At 43.1% G+C, this 25,523-nt stretch overlaps 1 protein-coding gene across 8 annotated transcripts in view; it reads right to left on the bottom strand.

Annotated features, from left to right (window-relative positions):
• Positions 1-25,523, bottom strand: part of TPGS2 (tubulin polyglutamylase complex subunit 2) — a 66,191-nt gene that overhangs the window by 32,961 nt on the left and 7,707 nt on the right. For all 8 annotated transcript variants that reach the window (XR_009534725.1, XR_009534726.1, XM_060121100.1 and 5 more), the window contains exon 2: positions 16,441-16,520. Coding sequence is in view for 6 of the 8 variants with exons in the window: in XM_060121100.1 (XP_059977083.1) it covers positions 16,441-16,520 (80 nt within the window). In the remaining 2 variants the exon portion in view is untranslated. The remainder of the gene's footprint in view (positions 1-16,440; positions 16,521-25,523) is intronic.

The raw sequence follows: 25,523 nt of genomic DNA, 5'->3' as shown, positions 1-25,523 counted from the left end.
CACTATGGAAAACAGTATGGAGGTTCCTGAAAAATTAAAAATATAACTACTATATGATCCAGCAATTCCACTCCTAGGTATTTATATGAAGGAAATAAAATCACTATCTTGAAAAGATATCTGCACCACTATGTTCACTGCAGCATTATTTACAGTACCCTAGATGTGGAAACAAGCTAAGTGTCCATCGATGGATGAATGGATAAAATATGGGGTGTGTGTGTGTGTGTGTGTGTGTGTGTGTGTATACACACACACACACACACACACACAAACAGAATATTATTCATCCATAAAAAAGGAAATCCTGACATTTGTGGCAACATGTATGAACCTTAAGGGCATTATGCTAAGTGAAGTAAGTCAGAGAAAGACAAATACTATATAACCTCACTAATACGTGGCATCTAAAAGAAAACTGAACTCATAACTACAGAGACTAGATTGGTGGTTGCCAGAGGTGGGGAGGGTGCGGGTGAGCGAAATGAGTGAAGGTGGTCAAAAGGTACACACTTGCAGTTATAAGATAAACTAGTCTTGGGGATGTGATGTACAACAAGGTGATGACAGTTTACAATACTGTACTGTATATTTCAATGTTGCTAAGAGAGTAAATCTTTAAAGTTATTCATCACAAGAAAAAAAATCTGTTAACTCTTGAGATGGGTGTTAATTACACCTGTCATTTCACAACATATATGTGTGTGTGTGTATATATATATGTACACACACATATATATCAAATCATTATTTTGTAACATAAAACTAATAAAATGTTATATGTCAATTATATTGCAATAAAAATTAAACAACAAAAAAATGCTATTAGAGAGACAGAGCAGAGCCACCAGTTTGACCTCTTTTTTGCCTCACCTGATAAGGCAGAGTAGGTGTGTGTTCTGCTGTGGTAATGCCTCTCTGGAGAGTTAGCTGGAGAAAGGGGATCAAGGGAAGAAGAGGAGGAGACCTAGAGGAACGTGGTGTGAGAGGAGATCCTACACAAAATTTTGATGATGCTGGAGCAAAGCAATCACTTCTGTAAATTTCAGACCCATGCTCATAAATTATTTCCTGAAACAAATTATTGGCTCAATGAGAACATCTTAAAGGTAAAAAGTAAACACTTCTAGGGCATTTAATGCAATGAACCTAACAGTTCTGAAAGTTCTTAGAAAGTAAAGAAGCACAATAGGATATAAAAAAATATTTCATATGAACAACAAATCATCCAAACTGGTGTGGAAAGAACAAAGGAACAGCTTTGATTCCTTTTAGGAGGTACCAGGAGCACGCATTAAATTCTAAGTAACTCACATCCGTGCACATGTCTGGCCAGTCTTCTCTAGCCAATCAAACCACTGAGTACAGAAGGATGAGCTCTCCAATTACTTTTCTGACTTCTTATCATGTCTTATGTTTATACAGGTGGAGGGGCAATTTCCAAACTTTTTGATTATTGGACCTTTTTGAGATGTGCTACTGAACACTGCTTATATCAAGTTTGCTTTAGGTCATACTGTCAGTCAATTCCAGGTACCCAATGTGTGAGGAAGTTGAGTGTAGCAGTACGATCTGAATTTATTTCCCATTTCTGCCACTAGCTGAGTGACCCTGAGTGTCAAACTCTGTGAATCCAGGTTCAAGAATAATCTCTAAGATTGAGTCTACAAAACACTGGAGGTGGGAGGAGGTGGAAGCCTGGGAGGAAGAGAGATTAGGTAATCAGGGTAATTATTATGGTTTTAGGGAATAGCATCTTCAAGAACTATATGTGAGAAGCAAGCTTCAAGCTTGCAGGTAATTGTAAGCAGTTTTTATATTGTTAAATATAAAATAGTTGTCATTTTAATGAAACAGGTTTTGCATTTTCTTGATCTAAGAACTAAAATATGCATTCTGATCTTCTTTTGTTTTTTCTCTCTTCACCATCTAGTTCTCAATTTCAGAGATGAGTAACATAAAGAACTCTCTGACTCCTTGGGCTAAACATTTATTTTCCTGCTCATTAAGTTATTTGCAGTTTAGGGCTTTCTCCTAATGCCTCCAAGTATGACACATTCTCTGTGCTTTCCGAGAGAAAAAGTGTGTACACAGAATGCCTTTCTCCCATCCCTGGGACCCTAGCACAGGAAGCCTATAGTTGTCAGTGTTCTGACAAAGTTCTTGGTCCCTCTGTCATCCCCAAAGGCCAGCATCCAATGTGAGATTTTGGTCACTAGTGCCATCTAGTGGTAGACACAGGAAACTACTGTCTGTAAGTCTTTCTTAACCCAGATTCCATGAGATCCGAGCTGAGATGGGCTGGTAGCCATTGTTCACCTTTAAGTTAGGCTGGAGAGTTTCAATAATAGTGACTATAACATTTATTACAGTATTGATTTCACTCAAGAAAGAAATTTTGGTAATACTTTATACTGGTATTTAAAAAATATTTGAAATTCATAAAAATAGAAAAAAACAGTGAAATATTTAATACAATTCAAATAATAACATAAACATGCAAAATGTCAAGTAAACCAAGTTAATAAAAAAACATTAAACCTGCATTGTCATTTTCATTTAAATCACCGTGGCCCAGCTGTGCTGCCTCCTTGCTGTAGCCTGCATGGTGGGCAGCCTGCATGGTGGGGCTTCCTTCTGAGTGTGGCTTTCAGGGCACCACTTTTAGGTGCTCCTACACCCTGGCCAGTAACTCAGAGTTGCTGCTGTTTTAATTTCTCTCCTGCACAGTGTGGGAAAAGACTGCTCTTCTGTGGAGAGTAATCTGCCCGCTTCAGAGGGCTTCTCTTGCCAGATTCAGGCTCAGTCTCTATTTTGAGGGGATGAAAAAGAAGGGGAAGGAAGAAGACTGGAAGAAAGCAAATGGAAGTCGGGGTGTAAGGATTAGAGAGAGGATCTGGGAGAAAGTCAAGAAGGGAGAGGAACACTGCTGACCAGTGTTTGAAATAACAGTGGCATCAACATGGTATTGCAATCTCCCTGTACCCCAGTGATGATTCTGTCACATAACTCCCAACTTTTGATTTTTTTCCCCTCCTCCTGAGGAGGCTATCTACAATAGTTTCTTTAAGCTATGCTAGGAAGAGTCCACCACAAGCTGTGTTACTGCTTCATCAGCTGGACCGTAGAGCCACTCTGACGTTTTAGGAATCGTCAGCTGGATTCCCAGAGAGCCTTCCTGGGCACTGCCTGAGCCTTGAGGGAAGGGGTAAGGGCCGTCCACAGCCTCCTGCTCACCTGCTGTACTTCTGAGAATCCTGTGGCCCACTGTTCCCTCACTTTCAGAGGCCACTTCACCAGGGAAGTGGGCTGGTGGGGAGATGTAGGATCAGGTTGGCAAAGAGGCCAGGGGCCAGAGCATGGAAATTAATGTTTCTGTAGGTGCTTATCCACAGTGGACAGGCTCTCCATGAGTCCATTTGCAACAACAGCAGAGGAAGGGTTGCCCAGAATGCCCATCAATGAGGAGCACTAAAATCTAACTGGAAACGTGAGAGAGTGAGGACACCTGCATCTACTGAAACTCTTCTCAGGGAGGATGTCCCATGCAATGGAGGAAAACCCGAATGGGCTGTGGAGGGATGGGGTGAGATCCTCAGGAGAAGTCTCAAGTATATTCTCAAACTCTTTCCTAAGGAGAGGGGGAAGGCCTGGTTAACGAACCTTTGGTCTTGGTGGGGCAGGTATAACAGTTTGGGGACGGAGCTGAGTTGCCTAAGACGCAGAGCAGAGGCAGCATACTCTTCCCTAAATCCTTTCTCCACACAACCATCAGTCTCCCTCTAAAAATGCATGATAAAAAAGAATATAAATACTGGCCTGTCTGGGGCACCACATGTCTTGGTGAAACTCTGTATAAGGCAGGTATCAGCCAAGACAACCTTCCGAACAGCAATGACCCCAGGCGTAACTAGTCCTTAGGATCTTACAGACGGCGACATTAGTGCGGGAACCTTTGCACCTGTGGCCGCCTTGCTCCGGAGATGGTGGCTGTGGCGGCCTCACTCTCGGGACTCAACTAAGAACTGTTTATGGAAAAGAAGCTGGGTGACCTTGGGTAAGTTCCACACTCTTTCCCCCCTTTGTGTTTTACCTAATTCACTCATTCATTCAACATTTATTCGTGTCTGTTGTGGAATAAATACTGTGTTGGGCACTAGAAACAGAAAGGAATGAGGCAAGGTGCAGAGAAGACTGTGGCAGACACATGGGTTGCGTATTCAAATCCATCTTCCTCTACTTCCTCCTTGACAGAACACTCATTTTGTTTGAGATGGTAATGTGCCTGGTTGAATGCTTGTCTTCAGAACCTCCTCTGTAACTAGTGCTGGACATTAAAATGTAAACCCAAGTCCAATGACGGGGTTTCTAGGAAACTATCACTTCCTGATTAAAACGTGACAGGTATAGCTGGCAACATCCCTTACCTTTTCCCTGCCTTGAGCTTGGAGGTGACAGGTGGGGCCTTAGTGGTCGTTTGGCCACCATAAAGGAAAAGACCAAAAGAATTACAGAGATAATGGCTGAACACTGTCAGGGCCAATGAACAATTTACAACTGCTTACCTCAGATCTTGCTATGTAAGAAAAGTTAACTACCATTTGTTTAAGCTTTCCTTAGTTTAATATTATACCTCTTTGAGCCAAACATATTCCTACTTGATCCAGAGACAAATGTGTAACGGAGGAGTGTTGTGGATCTGTAGAGGCAGAGATAACTAGGAAGGAACAGTCAGAAGGCAGGGCAAGAATCAGGGAGGGTGGAGCTACAGAATCCAAGGGAGGAGATAGCTAGGTATAGGAGGGTGGTTAACAGCAAGAAGTGCAGGAAAGATGTCAAGAGAGAAGATGGCTTTAACAATGAAGAGGCCCCTGGTGATTTTTGACACAGTGGTGTCCACGGAATGGTGGCGGAGAAACAGAGGATGCAAAAGGGTGAAGTGACTGGGAAGTGAAGGAAGGGGGCAGTAATTTACACCAGGGGTCTCTGCCCTGCCACCTGGTTTTGTAAATAATGTTTAATCGGAGCCCTGTCACACCCATGCATTTTAGTACTATCCATCATTGCTTTTAGTGCTACAATGGCCGATGAGTAGTTGAGATACAGACTGTACAGCCCACAGAGCCAAAACTATTTACTATGTGGTCCTTTAAAGAAATCATTTGCTGACCCCTGATTTAGACCATTTTCCTACATGCTTGGCTGTGCAAAGCAACAAATGGCCAAGCAGCCAGAGGGAGACGTAAGGTTGAAAGTTTTGTTTTTGTTTTTAATTTTAAAGAGATGGGGAAGACCCTCTAGGGCAGTTGTCGGTGCAGAGGGAGGAAGTGAGGCACTGGAGAGAGGGGCCTTACCCGTCACAGAAGAGCTACTGGGGCAGAGCGAGAGCACAATGTGAGGGGTTCCATAGTGAAAGGATGCTGTAGGCTGCTCTCTCCCACCAGGGGTGCTTAGAATAAATTCATAGCAGGGGCATGTGAGGGACACGTTTGCAAGAACGTTCAGAACCCACTCTCTTCTCTGCAGACTGTAGAAAAAGTGAGGCTAAAAAGAGAGGGGATATTCTGCCAAATTGTTTGGTCTCTTGGGCCATAGTTTCACCACCAGTAAATTGAATTTTTATCTGGGGACTGAAAAGTCTAACCAATCAAGAATTGTACAGCACTCTGCAACTATGAAATGTCACTGAAATGTTTAATAACAGAACGCTCCTGACCCCAGGATGCTGTGTGGATTAAGAGGCAGATGCTTTCATAGTGATGAAAAGCTTTGTGTAGACATTATGTCTTACTAACTACCATCATTACAAAAGGCAGGTAGCAGGCACAGCGAACATGAATCATGTAAGGGCACAAAACCAGGCAGTTTGAAACTGCCTTTTATTAAAATAAAAAGAGGTTGTGCATTTTTTTTCTCTAACCTTAGGAGACTGCAGCAGGTATACAGTCATTTAGGTTTTAGTTTCAACCTTTTCTTCTGCATTTGCAGCAAAGAATCACGAAATATTAGAAGTGGATGAATCCTTCAATAACACTAATGTCAAGGGCTCCAATCAAGATGGCAGAGTAGGATGTGGAACTCACCTCCTCCCACAAATACATCAAAAATGCATCTACAAATGGAACAATTCTCACAGAACACCTACTGAACACTAACAGAAGACCTCAAACCCCTTAAAGGACATGAAAGATCCCCATGTAACCGGGTAGAACGAAAGAAAGAAAAAAAAGACAAGACAAAAGGAAGCAGGATGGGACCTGTGCCGGGGGGCGGCGGGGAGAGCGGATAAAGAGGAAAGGTTCCTGCACGCTGGGAAGCCACTTCACCAGTGGGGAGATCAGCTGGGACAGAAGGGGAGCTTCAGAGGCTCATAGGAGAATGCAACAACCAGCTTGTAGCAGGCAGAACAGAGAGAGACTCGCACAGACAGTCCGCGCCACTGCCCTGTATGCCCCAGCATGGGACACGTCTGCTGGTATGGGTGGGGCTGGGTGCTGGAACTCAGGGTTTAGAGAACAGTCCTGGGGAAAGGACTGTTGTTGGCTGCGCGGAGACAGCCTGAAGGAGGTGGAGTGTGGCATAGCTGGAACAGGGGTGTTCGCGGAAAAAGCCTGGGCCTGCCACAGAAGTGAAGCATCGCTGTTAAGTGGTGCATGAAGGAAGGGGCGGGGCTGCCATTAAAGCCACCTGCTCCATGTGCCGGCTCCGCCTCCGCGGGCTCTGTGAGAGCATGCCCCAGCTGCTGTCTCGGGGGCACTGGGAGCATACGCCAGCGGGCTGCCCACTCACAGAGGTGGGGCTGAAACAATAGCTGAGCCCCAGGGGCCACGCACCTTAGGAAGTAGGGTTGAAATCTCACCCTGAGGTTGTGCGAGCCACAGATTTACACCTCCACCACTGGCTTTGTAAATTTAGTGCCTGCAGGACATCTGAGTAGACAGCAGGTGTGCCTACAGCTGGGATGGCTCTGGCTTAGCAGCTGTGGGCTTTGTGGGCACGCGCATGGGGGTGCTGGGCTGGGCCAGGGTCTGAGCTGCCTCCATAGCTCCCACAGCATGTCCAAATGTGTGACTAATGAGGTCCTGGGACCTGACTTTGGTGGATCTGCACTGGTGGCCTTGTGAAAACAATGTCTGAGGGACACCAAGGTTGAGACGGGATTCCCAGGGTTGAGACGGCATTCCCAAGGTTGAGACGGGCCAAAGGCAGTGCCAACAGCAGTGTACTTTGTGAGCCCGCACAACAGGTGACAGGTGATACAACAAAGCACACTCACTGGCGAACAGCTCTGGCAGAGGAATACTTAGTGGCTCCTCTCCCAGTGGGAGGGCTCCAATCCCATCTATCTCACACTGCAGCTCATAAATGGATCTGGGGGCTTCTACTCCAACGACTAGGGAACAGACCCGGCCCCTGACAGGGCAGTGACAACCACAGAGCAAAGAGGAGGCCCCACTCAATATCCAGTGCAGGCTCTGGTCACCGTAACACCAGTCACTCCTCCTATCAAGGGGATAATGGCCAGCACATACTGAGGAAAGAGGCGGCAGACATCCACACTAAGAAGAGCCCTCGCACCAAAAAATATTATGCCCACACAGGCTATACAGGGATACTCCCACATAAAAGTAGCCCTCCAAGACCACAGTAGATAATTGTGTCTCCTAAACTCATAGAGCAAGAGAAATATAAGTAAAATGAAGCAGAAGAACCACTCCCAATTAAAAGATCAAGAGAATTCCCCTGAAAGAACAAACAATGAAACAGACCTCTTCAGTCTAATAGAGTTCAAAAAGGAGATAATAAAAATACTGAAGGAATTAAGAAGGACTATTGATAGAAATGCAGATTACTATGAAAAGGAACTACTGTAGAAGCTATAAGGAGGAGCCAAGAAAAATTAGAAAATTCACTCGCCGAGATGAAAGCTGAGATAAAGGTAATGAATAGCAGAATGAATAATGTGGAAGAATGAATAAGTGATTTGGAAGATAGAATAATGGCAATCACCCAATTAGAACAGCAGACAGAAAACTAAATGAGAAAAAATGAAAGCAATATAGGACACCTATGGGATAATATAAAGCATGCCAATCTACAAATAATAGGGATCCCAGAGGAGAAGAAAGAGAAAAGGGGATTGAAAATGTATTTGAAGAATTATGGCTGAAAACTTCCCAAGCCTAAAGAAGGAAACAGATATCCAGGTAAAGGAAGCACAGACGGTCCCACACAAGGTAAATGCAAACAGACCTACACCCAGACATATTATAATAAAAATGACAAAAGTTAAAGATAGAGGGCTTCCCTGGTGGCGCAGTGGTTGAGAGCCTGCCTGCCGATGCAGGGGACATGGGTTTGTGCCCCGGTCCGGGAAGATCCCACATGCCGCGGAGTGGCTGGGCCCATGAGCCATGGCTGCTAAGCCTGCATGTCCGGAGCCTGTGCTCTGCAACGGGAGAGGCCACAACAGTGAGAGGCCCACGTACCGCAAAAAAAAAAAAAAAAAAGATAGGATTCTAAAGGCAGCAAGAGGAAAACAAAAAGTTAATTGCAAGGGAACCCCCATAAGGCTATCAGCTGATTTCTCTACAGAAAGATTGCAGTCCAGAAGGGAGTGGCAAGATATATTCAAAGTCCTGAATAGGAAAAAACTGCAACCTAGGATGCTATACCCAGCCAAATTATCATTTAGAATACAAGGAGAGATAAAGACAAACAAAAGTAAAAGAATACGGCAATGCTAAACCTACCCTAAACGAAATATTGAAAGTTCTCTAAATAGAAAAGAAGTAAGAATCTACAGGAAAGAGTAAATCACTTAAATAACCCAGTACACTGATTAAAACAAAAAATCAAAAAACTTCTGTGAAAGTGATGATAACCACAATGAACAGCAAAAGAATGAAAATGAAGATGTAAAAGAGGATCAAAATCATAAAATGTGGGGGAGAAGAGTAATAAAATGTAGATTTTTTTTTTCCTAGAATGTGTTTGAGCCTATATGACTACCAGTCTAAGGCAGGTAGAGGGACTTCCTTGGTGGTGCAGTGGTTAAGAATTTGCCTGCCAATGCAGGGGACACGGTTTTGATCCCTGGTCTGGGAAGATCCCACATACCATAGAGCAACTAAGCTTGCCTGCTACAACTACTGAGCCTGAGCTCTAGAGCCCGTGAGCCACAACTACTGAGCCTGTGAGCCACAACTACTGAGCCTGTGAGCCACAACTACTGAGCCCGCGCGCCTAGAGCCCGTGCTCCACGACAAAAGAAACCACCGCAGTGAGAAGCCTGCACACCTCAATGAAGAGTACCCGCCCCGCCGCAACTAGAGAAAGCCCGTGTGCAGCAACGAAGACCCAATGCAGCCAAAATAAATGAATAAATAATTAATTAAAATAGATTAAAAAAAATAAGGCAAGTAGATATAGGAAGTGGTTAACATACTTGAAAACAGGGTAATCACAAAGCAAAAACATGCAATGGATTAAAAAAAAACAAAAAAAAGAGAGAACATGAGTATAATACAAAAGAAATTCATGAAACCACACAAAAAAGGAAAAACAAAAAGAAAGGGACAAAGAAGAAATATAAAAGCAACGGGAAAATAAAGTTTAAAATGGCAATAAATACGTATCTATCAATAATTACCTTAAATGTCAATGGACTAAATGCTCCAGTCAAAAGACACAGAGTGGTATATTGGATTAAAAAAACAAGAGCCTACATTATTCTGCCTACAAGAGACCCACTTTAGGGAAAAGGACACACAAAAATTGAAGTGAGGGGGTGGAAAAAGATATTTCATGCAAACAGAAATGACAAGAAAGCGGGGTTGCACTACTCAAATCAGACAAAATAGACTTTAGAACAAAGGCTATAAGGAAAGATAAAGAAGGACAATATATAATTATAAAAGGATCAATACAAGGAGAGGATATTATACTCATCAACATATATACACCCAATATAGGAGCACCCAAATACATAAAAAATTACTAACAGACATAAAGCGAGAAATTGATAGGAATACACTCACATCAATGGAAAGATCTTTGAGACAGAAAATCAAGAAGGCAAGAGACATCTTAAATGATACAATAGCATAGTTAGACTTAATTGATTTTTTCAGGACATTACATCCAAAAAAAGCAGAATACACATTCTTTTCAAGTGCACATGGAACATTCTCTAGGATTGACCACACAGTAGGACACAAAACAAGCCTCAACAAATTTAAGAGTATAAAAACTATTTCAAGCATCTTTTCTGACCACAACAGCATGAAACTAGAAATCAATACAGAAAAAGAAATGACAAAAAAAAACAGTTACATGGAGACTAAACAACATGCTATTTAAAAACCAATGGGTCAATGATTAATTTAAAGACGAAATTAAAAAATACCTTGAGGCAAATGACAATGAAAACACAACTATACAAAATCTATGGGATGCAGCAAAAGCAGTTCTTAGAGTGAATTTCATAGCAACACAGGCCTTTAAGAAAGAAGAAAAGTCTCAAATAAACAACCTAACCCAACATCTAAAAGAATTAGAAAAAGAGGAACAAAACAAAACCTAAAGTCAGCAGAAGGAAGGAGCTAATAAAGTTCAGAGAGGAAATAAATAGAGATTAAAAAACAATAGAAAAAAAAATCAATAAAATCCAAGAGCTGGTTCTCCGAAAGGGCAAACAGAATTGACAAATCGCTGGCCAGGCTCACCAAGAAGAAAAGAGAGAAGACTCAAATAAACAAAATAAGAAATGAAAGAGGAGAAATCACAACTGATACCTCAGAAATACAAAAAACTATAAGCGAACAATTAATATATCAATTATATGAACAATTATACATCAACAAATTCGACAACTTAGAAGAAACGGACAACTGTCTAGAAACACACAGCCCACCAAAACTGAATCAAGAAGAAACAGATAACTTGAACAGACTGATGATTAGAAGTGAAACAGAATCTGTAATTAAAAAAAAAAAAAACCTCCCTACAAAAGTCCAGGGCTAGATGGCTTCACAGGCAAATTCTACCAAACATACAAGGAAGAACTTATACTGATCCTTCTCAAACTCTTCCAAAAGACTGAAGAGGCAGGAACAATCCTGAAGACATTCTAGGAAGTCACCATGACCCTGATATCAAAACCAGACAAAGACACTACAAAAAGAGAAAATTACGGGCCAATATCTTTGATGAATATAGATGCAAAAATTATCAACAAAATATTAGCAAACCCAATCCAACAACACATAAAAAAGATCATACACCACAACCAAGTTGGATTCATCCCAGGGTCGCAAGGATGGTTCCAGCAAACACAAATCAATCAATGTGATTTGCCTGTGTTGAATCACATGATACACCACATAACAAAAGACAAAAACCACATGATCATCTCAATAGATGAAGAAAAAGCATTTGATAAAATTCAACATCCATTTAGGATAAAAGCTCTTACAAAAGTGGGTACAGAGAGAACATATTTCAACATAATACAGTAAGTCCCCGACATACGAACCTTCAAGTTGCGAACTTTCAAAGATGCAAACATGCATTTGCATGTCCAATCACATAAATTATTCTATTTGAGGAGGCACTGTTAGTTTTTGAGGCACAGGACCCGAACATAGGATGGTACACAAAGGCTGCAGGAGCCATTCAGAATGCAATCCAGTGCTACTGGGCCATCTATGACGAGAAAAAAAGAGGTACTATCCAGACATCACTGGATCATTTTTTCAAGAAGGTGGATAGAATTGAATCCAGCAAAAAGCCAGAACCTGTACCATCAACATCAGGTATGAGTGAAATTGCAGCTTGCCCTCGTCTCCTATTGCTGATGATCCTTCAGCTCTAACATCTCCCACCTCCTCTTCCTCCTCCAGTCAGTAACTCTTCTTGCCTGTTCACTTGATGCCAGCCCCGTATGCCAGCTGTTGTGCTGTACTACTTTACTTTTCAAGGTACTGTAAGATTAAAAGTGTTTTCTTTATTTTTTGTGTTTGTTTGTTTTTTATGTATGTATTATTTGTGTGAAAAGTATTATAAACCTATTATAGTACAGTACCATATAGCTGATTGTGTTAGTTGGGTACCTAGGCTAACTTTGTTGAACTTATGAACAAATTGGACTTACAAACTCACTCTTGGAATGGAACTTGTTCATATGTAGGGGACTTACTGTAAAAGCTATTTACGACAAACCCACAGCCGATATAATACTCAATGGTGAAAAGTCGAAAGCTTTCCTGCTAAATTCTGGAAGAAGACAAGGATGCTCACTCTCACCACTTCTCTTCAACATAGTATTGGAAGTCCTAGCCACAGCAATCAGACAAGAAAAAGAAATAAAAGGTATTCAAATTGGTAGGGAAGAGGTAAAAGTGTCATTATATGCAGATGACGCGATACTATATATAGAAAACTAAAGACTAAAGACTCCACATAAAAACTACTGGAACGGATAAACAAATTCAGCAAGGTAGCAGGATACAAGATTAACATACAGGAATCAGTTGCATTTCTTTACACTAACAATGAAATATCAGAAAGGGAATGTAAACAGTCCCTTTTAAAATTACATCCAAAAAAATAAAATAGGAATAAACCTCACCAAGGAGGTGAAAAACTTATATGCTGAGAACTACAAAACACTAGTAAAGGAAACTGAAGATGATTCTAAGAAATGGAAAGATATCCCATGCTCTTGGATTAGAAGAATTAATATTGTTAAAATGGCCATACCACCCAAAGCAATCTACAGATTCAATGTGATCCCCATCAAATTACCCATGACATTTTTCACAGAACTGGAACAAATCATCCTAAAATTTATATGGAACCATAAAAGACCCATAATTGCCAAAGCAATCCTAAGGAAAAAGAACAAAGCAGGAGGCATAACCCTCCCAGACTTCAGACAATACTACAAAGCTATAGCAATCAAAACAGCATAGGACTGGCACAAAAACAGACATATGGATCAATGGAACAGAATAGAGAGCCCAGAGATAAACCCACACACCTACAGACAATCTTCAACAAAAGAGGCAAGAATATATAATGGGGTAAAGACAGTCTCTTCAGCAAGTGGTGTTGGAAAAGTGGGACAGCCAGCCACATGTAAATCAATGATTTTAGAACATACCCTCACACCATACATAAAAATAAACTCAAAATGGCTTAAAGACTTAAAAATATAAGACATGACACCACAAAACTCCTAGAAGAGAATATAGGCAAAACATTCTCTGACATAAATCGCACCAATGTTTTCTTAGGTCAGTCTCCCAAAACAATAGAAATAAAAGCAAAAATAAATAAATGGAACCTAATCAAAATTACAAGCTTTTGCACAGCAAAGGAAACCATAAACAGAATGAAAAGGCAACCTACGGACTGGGAGAAAATATTTGTAAATGATGTGACTGACAGGCCTTTATTTCCAAAATATACAAACAGCTCATACAACTCAATAACAAAAAAACAAACAACCCAATCGAAAAACGGCTAGAACACCTAAATCGACATTTCTCCAAAGAAGACCTACAGATGGCCAAGAGGCACATGAAAAGCTGCTCAACATCACTAATTATTAGAGAAATGCAAATCAAAACTACAATGAGGTACCACCTCACACTGGTCAGAATGGCCATTATCAAAAAGTCTCCAGGGCTTCCCTGGTGGCACAGTGCTTAAGAATCCGCCTGCCAAGGCAGGGGACAGGGGTTCAAGCCCTGTTCTGGGAAGATCCCACATGCCGCGGAGCAACTAAGCCCGTGCGCCACAACTACTGAGCCTGTGCTCTAGAGCCCGTGAGCCACAACTACTGAGCCTGCGTGCCACAACTACTGAAGCCCACGCGCCTAGAGCCCGTGCTGCACAACAAGACAAACCACCGCAATGAGAAGCCTGCGCACCACAATGAAGTGTAGCCCCCACTCACCGCAACTAGAGAAAGCCAGCGCGCAGTGACAAAGACCCAATGCAGCCAAAAATTAAAAAAAAAAGTCTACAAACAATAAATGTTGGAGATGGGGTGGAGAAAAGAGAACCCTCTTACACTGCTGGTGGGAATGTAAACTGGTGCAGCCATTATGGAAAACAGTATGGAGATTCCTCAAAAAATTAAAAATTGAGTTGCCATATGATCCAGCAATCCCACTCCTGGGCATATACGCACACAAAAATATAATTCAAAAAATACATGCACCCCTATGTTTATAGCAGCACTATTTACAATAGCCAAGACATGGAAACAACCTAAATGTCCATTGACAGATGAATGGATAAAGAAGATGTGGTGTGTATGTGTGTCTATATGTATATATATATATAGAGAGAGAGAGACACACACACACATACATACACACAATGGAATATTACTTGGCCACAAATAATGAAATAATGCCATTTGCAGCGATGTGGATGGACCTAGGGATTATCATATATCAGTCAGAAAAAGAAAGACAAATACCATATGGTATCACTTATATGTGGAATCTAAAATACGACACAAATGAACGTATCTATGAAACAGAAACAGCCTCACAGACATAGAGAACAGATTGCCAAGTGGGGAGGCAAGGGGGGAGAGAAGGACTGGGAGTTTGGGATTAGCAGATGCAAACTAGTGTATCTAGGATGGATAAACAACAAGGTCCTACTGTACAGCACAGGGAACCATACTCAATATCCTGTTATAAACCATAATGGAAAAGAATATGAAAAAGAATATATATGTATAACTGAGTCACTTTGCTGTACAGCAGAAATTAACACAACATTGTAAATCAACTATACTTCAATAAAATTAAAAAAAAATAACACTAATGTCAAACCATTTATTTTATGGATGATGAACAGGGGACACAGAGAAGTTATGATATTTAGCCAAGGGCCTGAGCTGGCACAAGACTCCTACTCTAGGCTGTTTTCCTCACATCAGTGCCTCTAGCCTTACTATTATCTTATCTCAGTGGGTTTCCCAGGGCAGAGGCAGTGGGCCTCTTCTTGGAAGGAAAAAATATTATCTGGCTATATAAATGCATCTGTAGACAGCAGGTTTACCACATGATGGCTGTGCTCTGGCTGGGCCGTCTCCAAGGACACAGTTCTCAAGGGTCAGTCCCCTAGAGAAGGGACTTACCAGCTCCTTGGGGCCCTCCTGCTCCTCTGGTACAGGTACTTCTGGGAGCAGGCACGAGTCAGAGGGGCCCTGCCTAGCTTGCTCCTGTGGAAATGTGCTCTTCAGTTAACCCTCGGGTGAAGAAGTGGGGCGGGTGAATTTCAGACCAAAACTTCTGCTCTCCATTGCTTAAATGACAAAACGGCACATAGTATATTGCCTCTAGTTTGAATGTAAAAAAAAAAAATCATACAAAAACATGTTCTTAAGGTTTATGGGGTTACAAGCCCCTTTCAGAATCTAAAGATCTTTCCACAGAAAAATGTACATACTTCATAAATTAACACATATTTCAAGGAGTCCATGGACCACTTTCCATTCATGGGCAGAAATCTGACTTCTCTACTTAAAACATTTCAGGGGCTCCCCTTTTCTCCCAAGATAAAGAACGAAATCCTGATGATCTACGAAGCCCTACATGTCCTGGTCCTTGTCAACCTCTCTCCCTTGCTCTCCTGTGCTCTAGCCACATGGACCTTCCTTATGCTCTCGAAAAATGTAATCCTTCCTATCTTGAAGCCTTCACACAGGCTAAAAGCCCCTTATTCCCAGATCTCACCTATCTGGTTAACAACTTCTCAAAACTTCTTTGGGAAAAATGTTTCTCAACCTCCAGACTAGGTCAGGCCTCCTGACAATGCTCCCTTTACCTCTCTTTCACAGAACTTGATCTGCTTTGTAATTATATTTGGAATGACTTATACTATGCCTTAGACAGTAAGATCAAGAGGTAAGACACTGTGCTTTTTTTGATTATCACTGACTCTCTAGGACTCAACATCAAGCACAATACCTGGCCCATTTTAGGGGCCTAAAACGTTTATTGAATAAATGAATGAATGGAAGTTCAGAGGAGGGTTGGAAAGCATTCGCTATTAATCTGGTTAGTATTGATACTTCTCTGCAACATTTAACCACGTTCTGCCCCGCACACTTATTAATATTTAATTCTTCCTTTCCTTGCTGGATTTCAGCTTTGTTGTATATACAACTTCAAACGTTCCATTGCCTCCATACGACAGGCTCAGAGGAGCTGCTCTGTGTTGGGGAGATGGCATGGAATGGAAGGGAGTGTTAAACGGCCTGAACAGAAACAGAGAGAAAGGTGAACTCTACCTTGAAGGTGGCTGTGGCCTGAGATAAGAATAGGTTTCCTGTCCAATCTTTCCTTCTCAGGGGCATTTGAGTTGACCTCCCTTTGTTGGGAGGTGAGGATTCAATAGGGCAACACTTACTTGTTCCCATGAAGAAATCATATGACGTTCAGCAGGCGCCTTTTCTATGATGGTCACCTCTGTCACACCTGGGGATGATTCTGAAAGAGGAAAGAGAGAGTCTGTAGAGTTTCGGTTGGTCCATTCTCACGTATTTCTACACTAGAGGTTGACTAGCTCTTGAAGACTGCTCTAGGAATACCAGATCCCTCTGAGGAGCATTTATTACCCCTGTGATAAAAGCAATTGGTCCCTCAAAGGCACTTGGTCCCATAACCTAAGACCATGTAGTCTTCCTGGTAATAATTATGCCAGTATCCTTTGTATGCATCATAAAGTTTCCCTTAAGTTTTCAGAAGGCTCAAATCTTGGGATGCAGCAATAGTCCAATATACCAGCTAAGAATTCTGGACTCCACCTATCCTAGTCTTGCTTTATGCATTCACTAGCTGTGTAACCTTACATGAGTGCTCACTTCCCTTTGCATTTAGTAAGACAAGAATTACAATAATACTTTCCTTGATAAGCGAAGCAGAGGAAACAGAAATGAAGGTGCTTTGGAAAAGCAAAAAGTACCATATATACAATTTTTTTTCTGCCTTCTGTTCAGTGTTCTTCCTAATATGTTCGGAAGCATGGTACTGTGGTAGAAAACCACTGTGAGCTTCAAGCCATTTGACCTGGGGTGAGTCCTTGCTATTCCCATGATTGGTTAGGATGGAAGACACTGTCTTGGCCCTTCAAGGGTGGTCCTATTTGGCACTGTTCCATGAAAGCCAAGATAGTGACTAATAAATGTCATTATTCAATTTTACAGCAAGGACACTGAGCCTGAGAGGTAAAGCCACAAAGCCAAGCCTCTGACTCCAAGTATGGGTCTAGTTGAGAAATGAAGAGCATGTGCAGAAGTCACTACATGCCCCTTGGCACAGCCCTTTAAAGCAGTAATCCTACGCAAATGCAGAGTCTAGCTTTAATCAGTCTTAGCATCTTACCGCTCCACCTGCAGTGGGACAGAATATAGAATTCCTTGCCAACAAACCAGGTGGTCACATAGGGATGTCATCTGACTGTACTCACAGGGTAATCTGGTGTCTAGGGTTGCAAGAGGACACACAGCTAATGTAAGTGCCTGACATTAAGTTTTGCCGAGGCATCCATTTCAAATACATCCATCTTGAATAAACAAATTGCCACAGTAGCTGTATGACACAGCTACTAACTAAGTAACTAGGTAAGGAACCAGGCCACCCCCACCCATGGAGTTCCCCTTTCAGAAAGCCCTGGGTAACTGACCACTTGAGTGGTCGCCCACCTTTTCCCTTCTCATGCCCTAATTCTTGCTCTTATGTTTTAAATTCACCAATAAAGAGTGAACCCACAAAACCCTAGACACCAAGTCCTTGGACCCTAATAAAGACAAAGACCCAGCTCTGCTTGCTCACTCCCAGCTACCTGGCTGTGTGGCCCTGGGCATACCATGTATCTCCAGGACCTGTGCGTAATAAAAAAAATTTTTTCAAAGTTCCCTGACAGTTGTTTCTGAGGTGTATCTTCAATCATAATAAAAACCACAATGGCTGGTCCAGCCACAACATCAGCTCCAGTCAGGGAAATGTCTGTAGAGCTCATCCAAGTAGTACAGACCTAGGTGAGTGCCTCAGGTATTCCTAGCCAACAGCGTCACTATCAATAAGCTGAGACAGACACAACACACCCTTCTTCAGTTTATAACAGACCTACGTGGAGGGGCTACAGGCTCAGACAGAACTGCTGTGATACACTTCAGATGAGAACATTTCACTTTCAACCTTTGAACACCTCCGGGATAGGACAACTGGTCAACATACTGACTTTAAGAACTTTCATATAACAAGTTGCTTAGGAAGTACCTGCTGCAGAGACCCCGCTACCCAATACTTCAGCACTGATAAGGAGGAGGTGCTGGGGATGAGGAAGAGAGGGACGCACAATAAATTCCATTTGTATAATGCTCTACTTCTGGGAACTGGTACAAGTTATCTCATTTACTCTTTCAACAATCCTGTGAAGCAGGCATCGTGACTTTATTTTAAAGATAAGGAAACAGGCTCAGCAATACTAAATAATCTCACAGAACTAAATCTCTGACCACAGCCTCAGATACCAAGCCTAATGTTTTTGCTACCATGTTGCCTTAGTAGCTAATTCCAACATGAAGGGAAGTTTTCCCCTCACCACCAGCTGGGTGTCCTACAATTCAACACAATCCTGACGCTATCTACCAGAAGGCATCAGATCCCACAGGTTAAGAGCTCAGTCCCACAAACCTGCCCTTACTTCAGATGCTAATTGCAGGTCCAGGGTGTTACCTGTGCTTCTGACAGACTGGCTATAAATCAGGGGTTCCTATGATCCCCTCCTTGGGTTTGATAAGTTTGCTAGAGAAGTCAGGAAACCCCTTTACTCACCAGGTTGCTGGTTTATTATAAAGGATATTACAGATCAACAGGGAGATAAGATACATAGGGCAAGGTCCTGAACAAAGGGGCTTCTGTCCTCGTTGAGTTTGGGGCCTGGCACAGTGGCATGAGGAAGTGTCTGGCTAACCAGTCTGGAAGCTCTCTGCACCCTCTCCTTTTGGTTTTTTACCGAGGCTTCATTACATAGGCATACTTGATTAAATAACTGGTCCGTTGGCAAATGACTCAACCTCCAGCCTCTCTCCCCTCCCTGGAAATCAGGTGGGGGAGTGAAAGTTCCAACCCTCTAATCCTGGTTGGTTCCCTTGGGAACCAGCCCCATCTTTAGGTTACCCAAGAACTTTCCAAAAGTCACCTAATTAACATAACAAAAGACACATTCTCTCCTACCACTTAGGAAATTCGAGGGGTTTTAGGAACTCTGCCTGAAACAGGGATGAAGTCTAAATATATGTTTATTATAAATCATAATACTACAGATAACCAAAAACATCATGAGGATGTTTAGAAAGCAATAGCAATAACAAGTTGTGTTTGGTTTATTAATATGCCACATGAGAAGTAGTATCTGACTAGATATAGCCATCCCTACTCTCCTGCCTTTGTGACCAATGACAAGCATTTGTGAGCTGCCTGGCTGGAATAATCTGTATGGCAGAGTATGAAATGAAATACTGAATGAAGATATGAAGGTCAGGGCTTCAGACACAGCACAGTCTGCTCTAGGTAACTATGACATGCCACAGATGAAAACTCTCTGTGGTAGCCTACTCCAAAGTTGGGTGCTATCACTTCCTTCCTTCACTCCCTGCCCACACCAGTTCTCCAATGAAAGGTGAAGTCTATTTCTCTGCCTCTGTGAAGAGACGTTAACAGGGGTTAGCCTGTGACTGCCCTGACCAATAAAATAGGGCGAAGAGACACCATGCAAGTTTTGGACTTCAAGAGGACTGTTAGGTTCCCGTTTCCTCTTTTTGCTCTGGGCCATCACATACTAAATCCAAGCTACTCTTCTGGACAGAGAGGCCATGCTGAGGAGCACGGAGGGGCCGGACATGTGAGTGCAGAAGCCATCTTGGACTTCCAGCCTAGTTGAGCCATCAGATAATTCCAGCCCCATCTGCTATCTCATTGCATACACCTGAGAGACTCGAAATGAGAATAGTCCCACCTGGGCCTAGTCAACCCACAGGACTGGGAGAGACAGTAAACTGCTGTTTCAAACCACTGTTTTGGGGTGGTTTGTTACCCAGGAATAAATAACTGGAACAGACTGCCTAGTAGAAAACAGTCGCTGAGTCAATAATCCCTGAGGTACTCCATGAGGACCTGCTGTCACAAACTATGCACAGTTGATATGGGCCTTGAAGGATGACATGGCCATTCCTGCGGATTGGCTTAATTAACACCTACTCCTGCTCCTTCCAGTGTGCTTTCCTGTATTTTAGAGACTGGCTGGCTAAAGACTACATTTCCCAGATTCCACTGCAGCTAGGCACCCACTGGAGGCCAAGCTTTCTGCAGGGAAAACCACTCCCATAAAACCTGGAAGGAGGGAATGAGCAGGTGAGGTAGAGGGGCAAATGGGGAGACTGGCTCTTTTCACAGTCATAGTTGCAAAGGTATTTTGATCTCATGGGGTTGAGAGTTGTCGTGTGGCAGAAGCAGCAGCAATTTCTCAATTCTGCAGCTTCCTAACCACACTAGCTGCAGGTACGCCCCACTTAGCATCCCCTTTTCAGTTTGGTTCTCAGCTTAGAATCTGTTCCGCTTAATCTTCCAATGATTTTATGGGCTAATGCCCCTTAATCAAGCCCTTTCTGCCTTAACTAGCTAGAGTGTACTTCTAGCCTTAAAATAGCTATGTAATCTATGGTCTGCCACTAAGAACCCTGATAGACACAGACAGTTTGCATCTGTAGATTCACTTTCAGGACAAGTGAATGTGTGCAGGTCAGAGGAAGTGGTCATTTATATGATTTAAAAATTGTGGCCACGGAACCAGACAAAAAGTGTGAGAGGTTTTGGAATCCAAGATATGACACTGAAGGCCTTTAGAGTCAGAAAATAAAACTTAAGACTACATAAGATTATTCAAAGAGAACAAGTTAACAGTTTATTACACAAATCAAAGAATTGGGTAAGAAGAATACATAAAGCCAGGGCTTGAAGGTGAGGCATCTGGAGGGCTGGGGGTGGAGTAGGGTGGACTGCACATAGCCAACCTGAGGTTAATATCTTTAGAAGGACCAGCTTGTAGGGTTCACCTGTAGCTGGTGCCTCGTAATCTGGCCTTTGCATGTGTTCTACATTGATAAGGCTGTTTTGCCCATCTTTGGCTAAACCAATAAACATTTGCTAGCCTTTTGGGAGTCTAAAATTTCCATAGTGTCATGGGCAAAGCTCATTAACAATTTCCAGGAAATAAACATAGAATCTGGAAAATAAGGTAAAGTCTAATCTTTTTTATTTCCTTTCGCCTTGGTCTAGTTTCACTTCCTTAATAGGGTACTGCGTGCAGAGGCCTTGTACCTGGCACCTCAGAACAGAGTTCCTAGTGCAAAGCAGCTGCACCTGACATTTCAGCTTGACTCCACACCAGGTTCAGGTTTTAGGAAGTTCTAAGGGAACAGAATAGTTATCCCCTGGAAGGTTGATTCAAGTTCAGGCTATGCCTTTAGACAACCCATTGGCTACCACAAAAACCTGTCACACACTAAATCCTGCCACCCTGCTACCCACAGAAACAGGGCCCCTGGAGCATGATCGTATAGAAACCACAGACACAATCTATTCCAGTTGCCCCGACCCAGGAAGTGAGCCTCTCCCAAATGCCAAAGAGGAATGGCTCACAGACAGGAGTAGTTTTATGGGAGAGGAGAAAAGGCTGGTGGGACATGCAGTAACCTCCCACACCCAAGTCATAGAAGTGAGAAGCTACCCACCCCCATCCCCCCACTGGGACTTCCAACCAAAAGGTGGAGTTGATAGCCCTCACCTGAGCCCTAGAGCACGGGACAGGGAAAATCTTAAATGTTTACACAGATTCCCAGGTATGTGTATGCCATCCTACCCACAGACAGGACTATCTGGAAGGAACAAGGTATGCTTACTGCAGGGAATAAACAGGTGAAACGTGGCTTAAGCATATTGAAGCTCGTAGGAGGAGTACAGCTTCCAAAAAAGGTGGCAGTGATTCATCGTAGGTCTCACGAAAAGGGAATACAGAGGTAATAAAGGGAAACAAAGCGGATGCAACTGCCAAAAGGGTGGTCCTAGAAACTGTAACTTGTCAACTACCCCTCATACCTCAAAGACCAGATCCATCCAATTATTCCCCAATCTACACAAAGACTGTACAAAATCTACAAAATTAGACAAAGACTGAAAATTGGGCTTCAACAGAGACCTAGGAGGCCATGGGTGGCTAGCTAATGAACATGGTCAATGCTTCTTTTCCCAAACTATAGCTTGTCAAGCCATCAGAGAGGCTCATCAAAAGACTCACTACAGGAAGGAAGCCCTATATAATTGGTTAGTTAAGCTCATGGTAACTCCTGGCATGAAAAGTATAATCAGTCGGATAGATGAGACATGCCCCATCTGCACAATGAACAACCCCCCAAACCAGACCCTCCAGAGGCCCCCAGATCAGGCCCATTCAGACCAGAGGGACATATCCTGGAGAAGACTGGCAGATTAATTTCACCGTCATGCCAAGAGTACTGGGCAATTTCAGGTATCTCTTGGTGCTAGTGGACACAATTTCTGAGTGGATAGAAGCATTCCCTGCTAGAACTGAAATGGCAGCTGAAGTGGCTAAGGCATTACTAAAAGATATAATCGCCAGGTTTGGGCTCCCAAGATCCCTGCAAAGCAATAATGGTACAGCATTTGTGTCTCAAGTGACGAAGGCGGTAATGAGTGCCCTGGGCATAAAACGGACCTTGCACTCAGTCTGGAGACCCCAATCATCAAGGACAGAGATCCAATCAGACCCTGAAACTCAAGGTCCAATCAGCCTGAGCCAAGCTATGTTAGGAAGCTCAAGAACACTGGATTAAGTTGCTTTCAATAGCCCTGCTCTGCATGTGGTTACCCCAAGGGGTAATCAAAGTTAAGTCCATTTGAACTCATGTATGGTAGACCCATTCCCCAAGTCCAAGAGAAGGGACACCTTAGCCCCCTTGAAATGGAACAACTCAAGCATGCCCTCCAGGTAGGAGAAATAATGAAAGCTGTCACAGAAGATGGTGACCAGGTGCTGCCCACACCCACTGACCTGGCCCTCCACCCCTTCTGGCCAGGAGCCTGGGTGAACCTAAAAATCTCAAAAAGCAGCAGCTGCAAGATCAGCTCCCGGCTAAGTGGGACAGAATCCACTTGGTGAGCCTAACCACCCACTCTGCCCTGAAGTTGCAGGGATCACTCCACGGGGACTCTGCACTCAAGGGAAGAGACCCCCGAGCCCCAACCTGCAGAGACACAACATGGGGCAACGGCCCCCCTGACTACTCGTGTGATCCTCTCTAAGACCCTAAGCTTTTCTCCTGTAAAACAACAAAAGCATGACCAGGGAGACGCAGCCCTGGCACTGAGCCTTGACATCAGGGCAGACTTGCCCACAGGCCAAAGACCAAGATATTTTCATTTTTAGGAAAAATTTGACATATCACCATTATTCTCTTGTCATTTGACATGTAACCACTGTTCTCTTAGGCCATGTATCTTAAATTGTCTGAAGTCCTTTGTCTCCAAAAAGTTAGACAAATGGTGGTTGCTCAGGGCTACAAACAGGGCCAAGGCCTAGGTACAACCACACAGATCTAAAGGCAGCTGGGGACTTCCACTCCTCCACCCGGGGTGATGACAATGCCTGAAAGCAGCAGGAAGTAGTTACAGAAGACAGACCTGCACCCCTCAGCGCCCCTCAAGAATGGAGCAGGACAAAAACCAGAGGAGGGGTTTGTCACCCGCAAAGCCAGAATTAACAATTCCCAGGAAATAAAAGATAGAATCTGGGTAATAAAGTCTAACCTTTTTCTTTTTCCTTTGTGCTTCATCTTGTTTCACTTGTTCATAGGGTACTGTGTGCAGAGGCCTCGCACCCAGCACCTCAGACCAGAGCTCCTGGTGCAAAATGGCTGTGCAGACACCTCAGTGGACTGTGTGCAGCTCTGTGTGTAACACCTCAACTCAAGATGGCCTTGGTGGGCCGTGGGCAGAGAGGCTGCGCCTGGCACTGCGATCTGGAGCGCAAATAGCACAGCTGTGCTGCCATGTGAGAACTCTACCCGCTTCCCTCCCCGCTGACTAGAACCCTATAAAGCAGCCCCACCCACAGCCTATGAGGGAGAGCTGGACTCTAGAGTGTGAGCTGGCACCTTTCCATTCTTTGACCAAAGAATAAAACTTTCCTTTGCTTCTGAACCAAACTCGGTCTCGTGCTATTGGCTCCAAGGATACTGGGCAGAAGGACCCTTGTTGGGGCCTAACTCAAAGGGTTGGTAACAATAGCTGTGGCTGGTTGTTTTGCCTACCTGACCAGGCCCCAGTAAAATCTCTGGAATTTGAGTCTTAGGCAAGCTTCTCTGGGCAGAAACACTGCAAACATATTGCAGCAGTTCACCGCTTAAGGAAGGAGTGTATTCTATGCGACCACTCACAGCAGGGAAAACTGCAGAAGCCTATACATGCTTCCTCTAGATGCCACCTGATATGTCAAAGGTCAGATTCCCAGGCACCAGCTGACTGATATAATAAACTATAGCTGGGAGTCCTGTCTGCATCCTGTAAGTCCTTCTAGTGAATCACTGAACTTGTGGACAGTTGTGGGACCCCAAAACATGTATCCATCTCTTCATTTTTAATATTTCTGAATTAGTTTGCTTTAGTTGTTTTAGTTTTGGGAAACGGCAAAAAGTTGGGTTTTGTAAGCTAGATTTAAAATCTTTTTCTATTACTAGGTGACTTAAGCCCATTCATATTTGTTGCTATGAGGGATATGTCTGGTCTCAGCTTTATCTTAATATTTTATAATTATACGTATTATATTACACATATTTCTTTTCGAGATGGGTATCATTCGTTCCTCTCTTTAAAATATTTGGGGGAATGTATCATTTTCTCCTGATGCATGATAAATTGCCACAAATCAGCAGCTTTAAACAACACCTAGGTCACAGTTCCGTAGCTCAGAAGTCTGGCACAGCATGACTGGATTCTCTGCTGAGGCTGAAATCCATAAGCCAGGTGCACTGACTGCTCAGGTGTCAGCTGTTCTGTTTTCATCTGGTGCTCCAGGTCATCTTCCATTCCTGTTACTGGCAGAATTCAACTCCTGTGGTTGTAGCAATGAAGTCTCCATTCCCTGCTTGCTGTCACCTGGGGCCACTCTCAGCTGTAGTCTTTCCCATGTGTTCCCATCCACCTTCAAGGCAGCAACAGCATAACAAATCTTTCATGTTTCAAATCTCTTTGACTCCGCCTTCTGTTAACAGCATGTTGTAAAGGGCTCATGTGATTAGATTAGGCTCACCTGGATAATCTCCCTTTTGCCATTTAACACAACAAATCACAGGTGTTATATCTCATCAGTTTCACAGTCCTGGTGCAGGAAATCTTGGAGGGCTGTTTTTAGGA

The sequence above is a fragment of the Lagenorhynchus albirostris genome, chromosome 14, assembly GCF_949774975.1.
Source record: "Lagenorhynchus albirostris chromosome 14, mLagAlb1.1, whole genome shotgun sequence".
NCBI classification, from domain to species: Eukaryota; Metazoa; Chordata; class Mammalia; order Artiodactyla; family Delphinidae; genus Lagenorhynchus; species Lagenorhynchus albirostris.
Note: the sequence above shows the minus strand (reverse complement) of the source record. Positions and strands in the feature narration are given on the sequence as shown.